This window comes from Periplaneta americana, chromosome 3 (genome assembly GCF_040183065.1).
Source record: "Periplaneta americana isolate PAMFEO1 chromosome 3, P.americana_PAMFEO1_priV1, whole genome shotgun sequence".
In the NCBI taxonomy this organism is placed as follows: domain Eukaryota; kingdom Metazoa; phylum Arthropoda; class Insecta; order Blattodea; family Blattidae; genus Periplaneta; species Periplaneta americana.
The window spans coordinates 10,925,669-10,940,151 of NC_091119.1; the positions used below are offsets into that span (position 1 = coordinate 10,925,669).

The following is a 14,483-nucleotide window of genomic DNA, read 5'->3' on the forward strand; positions in this document are numbered from 1 at the left end:
TTAAAAGTATTAATTTACTTTTACACTTTTTAAAAATAATTTTACAGAGGGATGGCGATAAAAGAATACGAAGTGAACAGATTAAGAAAATATCTATATATATATATAATTTGAACTGGTAATGGAAATTACGGGAAAACGGCTGAATGGATTTTAATAACTGACCCGTCATTTTGAAGCTTGGAACCCGAAGTTTTTCAGAAAAATAGTAACTTTCAGTGAAGCGTTAGTTTTCCTACATAATTTTCCTATTTTCCAAAATCCATCTTTCGTCAGTTTTGAGAACTAATTGGATTTCAATATAAAACAAAACACAAACTACAATAAACAATAGGATATTAAACGAAGGCCATGACCTGCAGGATTGCTGACATATTTAGAGCTGAAATTCAATTGGTTATTAAAAACTTCAAGAATTACTAAAAATAATTTACAAGTCTGATTCTGCGGTGTGTAATTTTCTGAATAGAGTTGTGGTGTATTGTATATTAAAATCTACAAAATTAGAGGTGGTTTGATGACATTATTACCATTAGAAATGAAATATTATTATAGTTAATGCCATGATGTGACTACTTTTCATTAATATTATACATATTAATGCTATATTGATGATATGAAAGTGAAACGTTTTGGGGTTATAGAACAGAGATTATCTTAAATTAGTTCTTTATTTCTATAATTTACTGAGTGGCGGCTATATAGTATATAACTACAAAACTTACGTAAGATAATAATATTGTTATTAAAAATCAAATATTTTTATAGTTATTAATCAAGTGAGGTTGGGTCTTTTTATATATTTAATGGTGGTGTGGTGTAGATATTTATATGCGTCATTCTCTTCAGTATTGGCTCGAGAGAGCGCAAAAATTACATTTCCTAAGGAAAGACCAAAAGATATTACTTACTGATAAAATAAGAAGCCTACAAAATTATGTAGTCTCCCGATTACTTCAGCAAGATCTCTTAGCAGGATAAAATGATTTTACCCTCTACATTTCAAGCTCTACATGCAGCAGCCGTACCAAGATGCTATGTTATTGTTCGAAAGCATAACAAATCTGACATTTTTTAAAGTTTCACCTAGAATTCACAATGACCTGAAATAGTTATTGCTTTACTCCCACATGAAAAACCCACTGATCGTCCTGACATTGTTACTTGCGTTTTCGCGTTGAAACTCAAAACCTGAAGGTGAATAGGTTCAAGAGAAAGTATTTGCCATAAAAAACCATTCAGAGAGAGTATGTTTCATTATTACGGAAGAAAATAACCTTAAAAATGTCTGGTATTCTTTATTAAGGGGACACTCAACTATATTTTGGAACTTTTTTCCTATTTGACTAATCTTTTTTTCAAATTTGGAGAAAAAGTTTAATATACACATGGAAAGTAACATGCAAAATCTCAGCTCATTAGATCCAATACTTTTCAAAATAAAAAATATTTCAATTTTAATCAATCATTAATTGAAATATCACTTTTAATTATCATTTTTTATTTTTTGGCTTTGTGCATTTGACTGTGACTTCTCAATGAATAGGGGAAGAATTCTGCGTATTGATTTAGTTCTGTCATGTAAATTAGTGTAGAAAGTTAATTTTTCATTTCTATGACACTTTTTCTCCAATTTTTAAGTTGAGTGTCCCCTTAAAAATAAATCTTACAAATGTTTATTTGAACGTCTAATGAACTTAGTTTGCAGCATTTGCTGCACAAGCCACTAGTACTTATTATTGCAAAGAGCTAACATTTAACGCCTACAAGGAAATGTTTATTAAGATGTAATTTCTAGTAGAAAATGAAATTGTTGGACATACCTATTTGGCCACTCATCCAGCAAGCCCACTGGGTTATGGCATAACTGGCATCGTTATGGCAAAGAAAAGCAATCCTCTCTTGTACTCTGCCACTTATGGATTCTGATATTTGTCTTGCAAATTCATTACTACTGTTAAATAATCCCTGATAAGTGTATGTTCCATGACGATCCTTCAATGCCACACGATCACTGAATTTTAGAGCATGTTGAAAGACAGGAGTGACTGTTTCAGCTGCAGTATTACGACTTGCTTCATGGGCAGATGATGTCTGTGTTGATAAACTTGCTTGCCAACAGTGGGATGTAAAAACACAAGGTGTTCGATGAACGAACCTCAGGCTTATGAAACGACTGGATAGTAGAGTTGTCATGGTCATGATTTCTCACAACACAAAATGGAGATTATCATCTGCTTTGATTACACTGAGCCAAAATCATTATATCGAACAGTGATAACGTGGTGGTTGCTGGAATAAATTACATAAAAATACAATATTAATTATGGCAGAAGTGAGAACAGTGTTCCAGTATTAGCAATGTCCTAAAACTAAACTCATGAATAAAAAAGTGTAATAAATAGCTATCACATACACTTTCACATTAAATGTTCTGTAATGATTCCAATGACACCATCTGTATTTTATTTTCTTGATCTATTATACAACTTATACAACTTCAGACATCCTACATAACTTACAGTGCACCTAAATAAAAAGATAAATTTCGTTCCCTGGATTGTACAAAAGTCATTCTTTATAACCCCAAAATTAAGACATATGATTTCATTTACAAATAAAATTGTATGATTTATGTAGATTGTAGGCCTATGTCTTTTAATTCTGCTGCCGAACATTGAAATCTTTCAAATCCAAGTTAGAAAATTATCTTATGACGAGTTGCCAAACTAACTTACTATTATGACAAGTGTTGTATTGCATGTTTCCAAGTATTCACTTTTTTTTATGTTCTAGTGATATTTAACTTATTTTATATTTTTGTTTTCATATTTTCCGATAATGGTATATCTATAATGTGATAAGTTGAGCTATATATAATCATAATTTTCTTTACTGTATGTACCTAAAAATATTGTATTCATTGTATGCTTTGTACTGCACTATTTTACTATTATTATTATTATTATTATTATTATTATTATTATTATTATTATCATCATCAATAATTGTCTTTTTTTTTTAATACTTTGTATGTCTCATTTATTTTGACCTGCTGTTCACATTTTATTATGCTTTTTCCTTTCTTTCTATATGTTATATATTATGTCTGATTTCTACTTACTTGTTGTTTACATTTTATTATTATTATCTTATTCAGTTTTGTGTGTAAAGATTGTAGTGTACATTGTAAATTTGTAGTGTTTTTTTGTAACGCAGTTTTACTCCTGGTTGAGTATTAGAGAAGGCCGTATGGCCTTAACTCTGCCAGGTTAAATAAATCATTATTATTATTATTATTATTATTATTATTAAATTCACATGAAATAGCTATTTGTTTATCATAATTTCTACAGATATTTTTGTAACATTACAAGAATTTCTCTTCATACTTCATACAATAAAAATATTAGATGGAGGGAGTTAACCCACTACCGTAATTTCAGGCTCACGTGGAATTTAAATGTAATTCAGCATTCACTCTTACAATGTAAAAAAAAATAATGAAGATAAGCTGCTAAGAAATACGTCAAATTCAGGTCTTTATTCAGTTATATTCATGCTCAAAATTTAAATCTAACAATAATCATGAAATATAATAAAGTTAAAATGTGAAAAAACTCGGAAACAACTTAATATTACACATATTTAATTAGGAGTGAAGATAAGTGTATGAAATATAAATGCATATTTCGGATTTTACAGTTACAAATATGCATACACTTGCGTTAAAAGTGTGTAGCCAACAACGAAAAATTATATTCAGTACCATGCAGTTTGGCACATTTAATAACATTGAAGTTCAAATGGTAATTTGCCAATGAATATTATGGTACCGGTACAAATAAACATAATGCTGACAACTTTATTTTCAAATGAAATATTGTGACTAAGTTTAACTATTACAATAACATATGAAGGGTAAAGGGGATACTAAAGATAAATGATTAGCGTGCGAGAAACATGCAGTTAAAATTTCAGCATTGTATGAAATAATTATCATTGTTGAACTTTCAATTTGCTTACCTGAAAACTTGCTTTATGTAATTCTAATCTTTTTTTCCCTTTTACCTTTCTTATATTAATAGCGACACAGTTAATCTTTTCATTTTCATTATATTACTTGCAGATGACACAAGTATAGTACAGCCAATAACTCCAACACATTCCAATCTTCAACAGAGGAAATTCTCTTCAAAATATGTGACTGATTCTCAGTCAATAAATTAGTATTAAATTGTGACAAAACTAACATAATTCAATTTAAATCCTGTCCAAATTCAACGTCGCAAATTTCTAGCGCAATAATTAACAATAGATCCCTATTAGAAACAACAACAACAACAACCAAATTTCTTGGCTTAAAAATCGATAATGTGTTAAATTGGAAAAATCATATTAAAGAAATTACCCCCAAACTAAATTCAGCTTGTTTTGCTATTAGATCTATGCAAAAGATAGTAAATATCAATACCTTAAAAACAATATACTTTGCATACTTTCACTCGGTAATGAGTTTTGGAATAATATTCTGGGGAAATTCCACAGATAGTAACAGTATATTCCTATTACAAAAAAGAGCAATTAGAATAATAGTAGATGCCAAATCTAGGGAATCTTGTAGGACTATTTTCAAAAAACTACAAATAATGCCCATGGCTTGTCAGTATATCTTTTCATTAATATATGGCAGTAAAAATTTTTAATAGCCTCCCTATTGATATAAAAAATTAAACTCAAAACATAAGATTATTTAGGGCCAAATTAAAGAAGTACCTAATTTCTCACGCCTTCTATTCTGTAGGTAAATTCATGACATTCAATAACGCTTCATGAAATCGATACTAAAACTTTGTGTTGTACTAGTAGACTATATTGTAAATCTCTTCTGTATATATTTCATTTAGACTGTGACTATAAATTAAGACTTTATAATAGTATTAAGTTTTTTGACTTGTTCCAAATTCTAGCTGTGAAGCAAGGTATGAATACCATGGAATCTTAATAAATACAATACAATAACCTCTATTCAATCTCAAAGAGTAACAACCCCTTTCCCAGAAGGATACATGGAGACCCAATTTTATTATAGAAAAAAAAATTAAAGAAAACCCCGTCTTTATTAGCAGTCAAAATCTCATTTTATATTTCATTACACTGACTATTAATCTAAAAACTAGACACAGTGATGTAAATTTCAGGCTGGAAGGCCCACAACGCAAGTAGACCAGAGTCTTCTGGGGACCTGCAGCGACTTTCCCAAGTTTATCTAAAGGGACTCTGATTGGTTTCTGTAAATGGACCCATTTATCTTCTGTTACAACACTAACTGTGCACGTGGCTCTCAGAAGTTTCTGCTACTTCAGTATCTCACGGAATTTAATTTACTTTTCAGTAAAAAAAAGTTATGCTAGTTAATCTTAGATAGTAACAATGTAAGAACTACACAAATCTCATTATTCACAATATTCTAAATTGATCATTTAATTAAATTTGATATATGAATTGGGTATCAAATATAATATGATTGTAAGTACTTAATAGACTTCTCACACACACTGTTATATATTATAATTGAGTAACTTAATATCAAAGACAGACATCTGTCATCTCCATAGTTTTGATCTAGAGGCAATTCTTTAATTCACAGTGTTCTTTGTAATATTTAACACAATTTATTTTATAAATATAGTGTTAGAGTTTGCATATGGTTTCACTATAACTGGAAAGTGCATGAAAAATTGTATAAAAAACCACAGCTATCTAAATTTCGATTTAGGTCAGATGTCCGTCTTTGATATCAAGCTACTCAATTATTATGTACGACACACTGTACTTTAGCAATGAGTGAAAACGAGTTTTCACCATATTTAATATGATGTATAAAGATATTTACAACCTACACAATGATGTACATTTTTCAAGAAGGTACAATTAGTTTCAAAAATAAATTAAAATTGCACTTTTTGAATTAGATTCCTTTCAGTTATAAGCCCTTTTCTCTGAGATAGTTTTGTAAAAATATAGGCTATATATTTCTTTCCTTCCTTTCCCCTTTTTGTTCTCTTTATCAGCCGATGAATTTATTATCATAGCCTTTTTATTGTGAATTTTATTTAATTTTCGTATTTCTTCTCTTTTTTATTATTATTTTATTACATTCTATTTTGTTAGATTCTTCCCTACTTTTTCCATATTAACTATTTGTACTAAATGAGTTGCTTTCACTATATTCCACTGTATTTTACTTTCTTTTTTTCTATTATGGTATTATTTTCATGTTGTTTAGTGTCGATTTTATTATGCTATTATTATTATTTTTTTTGTAATATGTTAGTATTCTGTTCTTTAACTTTTTGTTAAATTTTGTGACCTGGTAGAGTGTAAGAGAAGGCCCTATGGCCTTAACTCTGCCAGTATAAATAAAGAATTATTATTATTAATTAAAAAAACAGTAGCTTTACATAAAATAAATCTATAGTGCCACTAAGCAATTCATTTTTCTAATCCTTTCCAAAATAATTTTAAATAAATTACCCCAGATTAATGAAACAGCTTCCTTACCTTATCTGAGAAGTATTGCACAGAGAAATATATTTACTGTATTAATACACTGCAACCATGCGTTTCATATGTCACCACTCAAAACAATGATAAATTTTATCTTTCTTGATAAGACAAGACTTACATAAGACAACCACAAGTAGACACTCAACTTTCTACTGAAATCAATAAATAACTGACATAGTGACTGGATAACATATACCAGTCATAAATTATGCAAATCTCTGTTTATATATATGTGGTGGTAGTGGTGGTGGCTGTAGTCAGTTTTCAAACAGGATTGTTATATAAGCAGGCATTCCATATTGTGCAAGGTCAGAGAGTGACATCTTCAAATAGGCACCAAGGCCACACTTGATGATATACTTTATGACATTTCCAGTAATAGCTCCTTAATAGTATGATAATAACAAGCAATACTTCAATTCCGTCTGCATTCTGTTTGTAATTTACTTATTACTACAATAGCTGGATATTTGAAAGCCATCAGGAAGGAACTAACTACAGAAACGTCTTCCAAATGCCTTCATTCATAACATTATGTTTGTTTATGAAGAAATGTCGTAATACTTTCTCCTATGTTTTCCTTAGCAATTACCTTCAATTCTTAGTAAAACACTAAACGTATTGTGAATGGTATTTTGCAGTACAACTGACAACATAACACTCCTAAATAAACAGTGATTCTTTCCATTGCCAATACGCCATGAAAGGCACAAACATCTACAATCTAAGCACAAAATCAAAAGGAATATAAATCAGGTGCACAATGTTGGAAGGATCATTTACATTCTATACCTGAAACTTCCAGTTTTTTAGTCAGTTACTTAATGATGTATCAACTACTAGGTTATTCAGCATTGAAAGAATTTGTGATGGTGAGATGGTATTTCATGAGATGAGACTGAGGATTCGCCGTGAATTACCTCACATTTGCTTTACAGTTGGGCAAAATCTCTGAAAAACCCAACCAGATAATCAACCCAAGTGGAATCGAAATTCGCCATTATTTCTAGGAAGAAGTGATATTGTTATCTTCCATTTTTGACCTTCAATAAATTGATAATGTGTATTGCCATTATTTCTCCGTCGTAATTTGTAGTGTTAAGACCTGTTGCTTAATAAATTGAGAATAGTGAACATAAGACTCCAACTCCAGTTCGGTGGTCTGTAAAAATATGTAACCATTCTTCTAGGGGATATTTTGTGTTGATTGTTACGAGGGCTACAGCTTTCATTAAATCTGTGGGTGTATCTGATTTATTTACTTCTTCTGTTAGCTGTAAAGTGTAATTGAGCTGTTTAAAATCTAGTGGGTTTTCTCTTATTTGGAGTTTCTCTCTGTTGTTGGGTATTTTCAGACTGGATTTTAAATGCAATACTTTTTCTAGGAAGCTAATTTGGGTTTTGAGGTTGGGAGGAATCGGAACTTTACTCCATTTGAAGTGTTCTAACCTAAGCATTTTTTCGTGTTGTATCACCGCTTGTTCTTGTATTTTTAATGTTATTGCATGATTCTGTGTTGCGGCTCACATAGCTGCAATAGGTGTGGTTTTTATTGCTCCTGTGATTAGATGGAGAGCTTGATTTTGTATTGTCTCAAGTTTATTAATGTTGGCTTGTTTTGCTGTTAGAGCTTCGCTACCATACAAAAGGGTAGGTTTAATGTACAAGTATGTTGTGTTGAGGACTCCTGGAGCAGCCCCATTTAACACTGGTTAGTAGTTTCAGAATCTGTAGTTTTTGTTCTGCTTTTTGAGTGATGTTAGATATACATGATTTTTCCAGCTTAATTTTGTATCGAAAGTTATGCCTAAGTATGTTGCATTATCTATTGCTTTGAGTGGTTTATCTTCGAGTCGTATGCTGATTTGTGGTGGTTTGTACTTTAGTGTAAAGAGTTCATAGTTAGTTTTCTCCACATTGATTGTCATAAGGTTCCTTGAACACCATTCATTGACTTTCATTGGAACAAACTACTTGACACCCGATAATATGTCAAATCATTTGATTTTCGCCAAACTGCACTTTTATATTTCACAGATTTTTGCACTGTTACCTTTGTTTCCAATGTCACTAATACTTATATGGGTTACGAGGACCAACGAATATTGACTTTCCTGAGCCATCTTCATAACAATTCTCGGACATCTTTAAATCTATTACACCAGATGAAAACATCTGACTTATACACTTATCCCCGAAAGCTGTTTTCAAAAGTTCACAGGACTCTGAAGATGATTTTCTAATTTTAAAGTAAAATTTTACGCAAATGCATTGTTCTGCTATTTCACTATTTTCATACTATAATCCACCAATAGCCCTTAACACGTTCTCACTCAACAGGGTGCAAATCTTCAATAAACAAAGATAAAGTGGTGACCTTTCCAGGATCTTACAAGAGTAAAACAAGCTTTCCTTTCCTCACCTCCACTGCCTGCAAATCCTAACCAGTAAGTAATAGCACCTTCATTCTTAGAACTTTTCAATTACACTATGTATTACTGAAGTATAATGCAGACCTGTGTAAAACAATTTTCCAATGGATTCTAGTAAAATGCGAGCAATGTGAGAACAAATCACAGATTTATACCTATCGTAATTGAAAGTATTTCAACAAATGGCTTTATTAACTGAATTCTAAAAATAAACGATTCAAAATTAATAAATTTAAAGGAAATCAATGCAAAAATAATAATAAATATTCACGTGAATTTAACAGAAATGAGACAGTAAATAGGTAGAAAAAGAAAACTCAGAAATTAAATATAAACAAATTTCTGTACTATCCTTCTCTTCACTGATAAGATTAAAAAAAAATCTAAATGTGAAACAGGTAAAACAACTAGTAAAAAAAATGTGATTTGAACTTTTTCCATTACTGGTGACAACATTATTTCACATTTCGAAGGTTGGTTCTACCTCAGCCTTCAGCTGAATAAAAAGGATGTGCCCAGTGGGCCAGAAATCCAATCTAGAGGGAAAAAATTATTGATTTCAAGTAAAGACGAATCGTCATTCATTTACGGCAAACAAGTGTTAGATAGTTGCCCTTCAAAGATCCACAATCGAAATTACAAAGTAAACAGTTTCTGCGTAACAGCTGGCTTTCAATGTTGACGATAGATAAGAGTCAGTATAGTCTGAGCGCCAGATGTGATCTAAACTCGTAACTTTATAATGGTAGTTGTGAGTCTGTTGTTAAGTGATCTTTCAAGTGGATACATTAACTAGAGGTATTTTTTTTTAACATAACACAGACGTTAAAGGTAGCATATATTTTTTGTGTACAAATTTGATTCTTTTGCATGAGAGGAACTACCTCTGTATAGAGGATGCATTTAGACAAAATTTAATAACTTCCCTTTTAGCTAAGAAATTTTTATGAAACTTTGTACAGGAATTACAGGTAGCATACATTTTCTGTATACAAATTGTGATTACATTTATACAAGATGAACTACCCCTTTGTAGGGGTGCATTTAGACAAAATTAATAATGTCTCTGCTATCTAACAGATTTTTATGAAACTTTGTAGAGACGTTAAATGGCTTACGAATACAATCAGTTTATGTAAAAAATAAATGCTGCCTGTAACTCCTGTACAAAGTTTTACAGAAATATATTATAGAGGAGGAAAGTTATTAGTTTTACTTGGTATAAATGCACTTCCATAAAAGGGTAGTTCCTATTATACAATCGTAATCACAGTTTTTACACAAAAATATGCTACCTGTAACTCCTGTACAAAGTTCCAAAAAAAATCGTTTAGGAGAAAAGTTATTAATTTTGTCCTAAAGCACCTCATATAAATGAGTAATTCCTCCTACGCAATTGCAATAGTTTGTACACAAAGAATATGTGATACCTGTAACTCCTGTACAAAGTTTTGTGAAAATGTGTTAAATAGGAAAGAAATTATTAAATTTTGTCTAAAACTATTCTCTATAAAAGCATAGTTCCTTTTATATAAAAGTAATTGAGTTCGTACACAAAAAATATATGCCACCAGTAACACATGTACAAATGTTCATAAAAATTTGTTGTATACGGGAGAAGTTATTAATTTCTTTCAACTAGATTTGCGTTCTGGCCCACTGTGATATGGCGAGATGAGTATTCTACTCCATGGAGTCATTACAAATAAAAAAATCTACTTGCCTAACCATGTTTGTTGGGATTATGGGAAGAAGCATAAAGAGATGGTGCACAAAATTGGCAAAATGAGAACAATTTATGTTGTTGCAGCTTCCGAATTTCATGGATCTCTACAAATAGCTTATATTTACTGACCCCAATGCAGGATGGTCTCATTTCCCCTTCTTTTTTAGTTTACCTTAAGACGAAGGTTTAGAACCAACCTTCGAAACCATGTGAAACAATTTCATCACTAGCAAAGGGAAAAATCTAAACTACACCTCTTCTAAATAATTCACACTGCTTTTTCCCTCATTTACGACAGAAACTTATCACGAAAAAGACCTTGGTTTACAATATTAAATAAAACCATATGATTCCATACTTCCTACAAAATAGTCTTAGTGTTTTAGTAAAAAAAAAAAAATTGGAACTCACCTTTAATGTAGGCCTTGTAACTTCCATAAGGATTGATACTGATGTATGTTTTCAGAAGTCCCTTGCTTGCGATAAGATGTCTCATCTGCCGATATCCTTCCTGCTTCCTTTCTTTTCTCTACCTTCTTCGTTAATGTTCTATTTATATTTACCTTCTCCAAAACTTCAATATCACACCTTATATCTCCAGATGATTTTACCATTCTACACCAAAAACCTGAATTCAAATCTCAGCGAATCTAAACATAATTTGATGGTGGACAAAAACAGTGTTGAAGCAAATCTTCTCAACGCCTATATCACCTACCATTATTCCACCATTTATTCCATGAAATAGATCAGCAAAGAATTACTCTTCATATGTAATTTCTGAAGGTAATTTTCACAACAATTGGAATAATCATCAAATATACAGTATCTTACAACTATGTAAACAGAAAAGGTCAATCAGCAGTAAACAAAATTATATGGTCTACTCAATACATAATATGGCAGAAAGAAGAAAAACCTGGGATAAAATTGGTCTAGTTTAGTAAAGGACTAACACAGTACCCAGCCATAAAATTAGATATGTATACAGGATTTATTCAAAAGCGTTAATAGAACTAAATGAATTACAATAAAATACTGTAAGGAAACACTTTAGGTACTCACTTTGCACTGACCTAAGGTACCGTATTTCATCGCATAATCATCGCACCCTTATTTATAGACAAGCTCATCCGGACTTTAAAATTTCACCGCATAATCATCGCATGGATATTTCTGTTTACCACGGTCAAGAATTATTTAAAAATAACATGCCACCGCTGCAACTCAAAGTACCTTTACACAGACATTCTGTAAAATATGGGATCGTTCCGTTGTCCCGAGAAAAGTCTTCGGAACAGCTTTCCGTCCCATATTTTAGAGTTCTAAACTGAGAAAAAATGGAAAAGTTACAATGTCTATTCCATATTACAAATTACAAACATCACACTTCATCATTGCAGGTGACTGTAGATGGGCTATTATGAAACAATTATTGTGAGTTACTAATTTCTCAAGGCGAGTGATGGCAACACCAAATGTTTAGATGAAGTCCGGGTGGATCTTTTTAAAAGTACTGAAGGAGAACTCTCAAATTTGAAGAGGGTAATGGAGTTCATTATGAGTATCCCTGGAACAAATGCGTGTGTCGAAAGATTATTTTCTCACATGAACACTATGGACTGATGAGAAAAATAAATTTTGTCTGTAAAAACAGTAAATCAATGCTTGTTGTAAAATTATTCTTCAGTGAGGATTGCGTTGTTTTCCATACATGATTCTTCAAAATAAACAATTAAGTGAAGTTAATTCTTCAGAGAAATATTGCAAGGTCAAGGAGGAATGATTTATAAGAATACTGTCAGTGAGTGTCCTGCGCCATGGCGTCGTGGTCTAAGGCATCCTGCCTAGGACTCGCGTTACGGAATGCGCGCTGATTCGAGTCCTCATGGGGAAAGAAATTTTCTCATGAAATTTCGGCTAATGTATGGGACCAGTGCCCACGGGGAGCTACGATAGATAGCAAAGTCCAGTTGCGAAAGCTAGCTATAACAGCTGGGAGAATCTTCATTAGTTCGTAAAGTATTTGTGTAGTAAACTTTACTACACACACACTTTGAAAGATTGGCACATTTGATGGGTGCACATACTAAACTTACTGTCAGTGATAAGTGTCCCGTATTTTTTTCCAATATGTCTGGGAACTCTACACTCAAGGTCGAATGTGCGAGAAATTGTAGTGACAATTGACGAAAGTGAATGGAATGGAGGTGCGAGATGTTAGCAACAAGTCAACTGCCATAAATGCCTTCAGTTCAGTATAATTGTTGGTTCTGAATGGTTATTGTTTACAAGCGTTCAAATACTTTTCTTAGGCTTAAACCAAATTATCTTTACACGGATTGGTCCAGTAGTTAGATGATATCAAATGTACTGTTGGTGACTCAGGAGAAGACGAGAGAGGACTGAGGAGGAAGGGATGTGAACAGATAACGTAAGACAACGCTTGCAATATTTGTACTGCAGTAAGCGGAAACATTAGGTCTCCTTCTGTTCAACTTAGCTTTAATTTCCATACGCATTGTTACTCATGTTTCCTGCACGAGTAATAACCTGGCTACTGGGATGCTTATCTGAGCGATGTTTATAATAATCAGCAGCGATAGTCAAGAAGGTCACATTCTTTCCGCTCGTCTTCTCCTGAGTAACGGACAGTACCAGTACATGTGATTCAATAATACTGTGAATGTTTTTAGTCAATAAAAAATGTTTTTAATTCAATAATACCACAGTAATTTTTTATTTTTCAAAGTATTATTCACATTACGGTTCCAGCATTGCACACTAATACCGGTTCCCCTTCTTCCTCTTTTGCTATGAATCACGCAACTTGGCCCTGCTACCTGACACACTCCCTGTTACATGGACGCTGATCACTGAAAGTTGATGCGACCATCGTTAGAATTTTAATTTATTCTTCACATAATGGTCGCACTGTATATTTTCACGCAAAAAAAAAAGGTAATAAAAAATGCGACGATTATGCTATGAAATAAGGTACATTTCATATACTGAGGATGCAATAAATTAAATACAAGGGAGAGTCAAAAAGTAACTTTAATAATTGTTTTATTAATTGAATATGTGCAATAAGACTACAAACACTTCATCACTTTTCAACACAGTATAACAGGAACACTTGCATTGAACATACTGGGACTATGTTGAAAACTGATGAAGTGTTTGTAGTCTTACGGTTTTACTAATAAAAACTCTATATACAGATATTTAACTGTCTTATACTTATACAATGAGTAGCTCATTTATAAGTGATGTGTAAATTCCTATATGCTCAACCATGCCGAAATGTAGTAATTATACACCTGGTAGCAGCCCTTTAATGGACCTCATTAAAGTACACCTATTCATTAAAGTTCAGGTGTTCCACCAATCAGAAAATACCATTGTAGCAATATGAAAGCGCAAGTATAGATTATTCTCGGATATGCAATCGAAAGACAACAATAAGTCAATAAATCACCTATATTTTAAACAAAGTCAGCTCTGTTACTATAATAATTAGCGTTAATTGTAAATAATATTCAAATAAATTCAATTTGTCATCTCGTTTTTCAATGTCAAGGTCAATGTCGACATGTTTCTCGGAAAAAATCAATACTTTCGCGTCTGCGCATATCTCACAATTTACGAGGTATTGCACAAGGTCCTCAGTCAGATAAGAATAACATGAATACTTATGAATAATTTCAAGTTACAAATATGGTCGAGCATAAAAAGCCGTATGAAACTTGACT

At 31.9% G+C, this 14,483-nt stretch overlaps 1 protein-coding gene across 1 annotated transcript in view; it reads right to left on the reverse strand.

The window, feature by feature from the left end:
• Nucleotides 1-7,396, reverse strand: part of LOC138695798 (malonate--CoA ligase ACSF3, mitochondrial-like) — a 43,213-nt gene extending 35,817 nt beyond the window's left edge. The window contains exons 1-2 of the mRNA XM_069819998.1: nt 6,565-7,396; nt 1,824-2,292 (exon numbers count right to left, since the gene is read on the reverse strand). Coding sequence (XP_069676099.1) covers nt 1,824-2,202 — 379 coding nt within the window. The 5' untranslated portion in view covers nt 2,203-2,292; nt 6,565-7,396. The remainder of the gene's footprint in view (nt 1-1,823; nt 2,293-6,564) is intronic.
• Between the last annotated feature and the right edge of the window lie 7,087 nt (nt 7,397-14,483).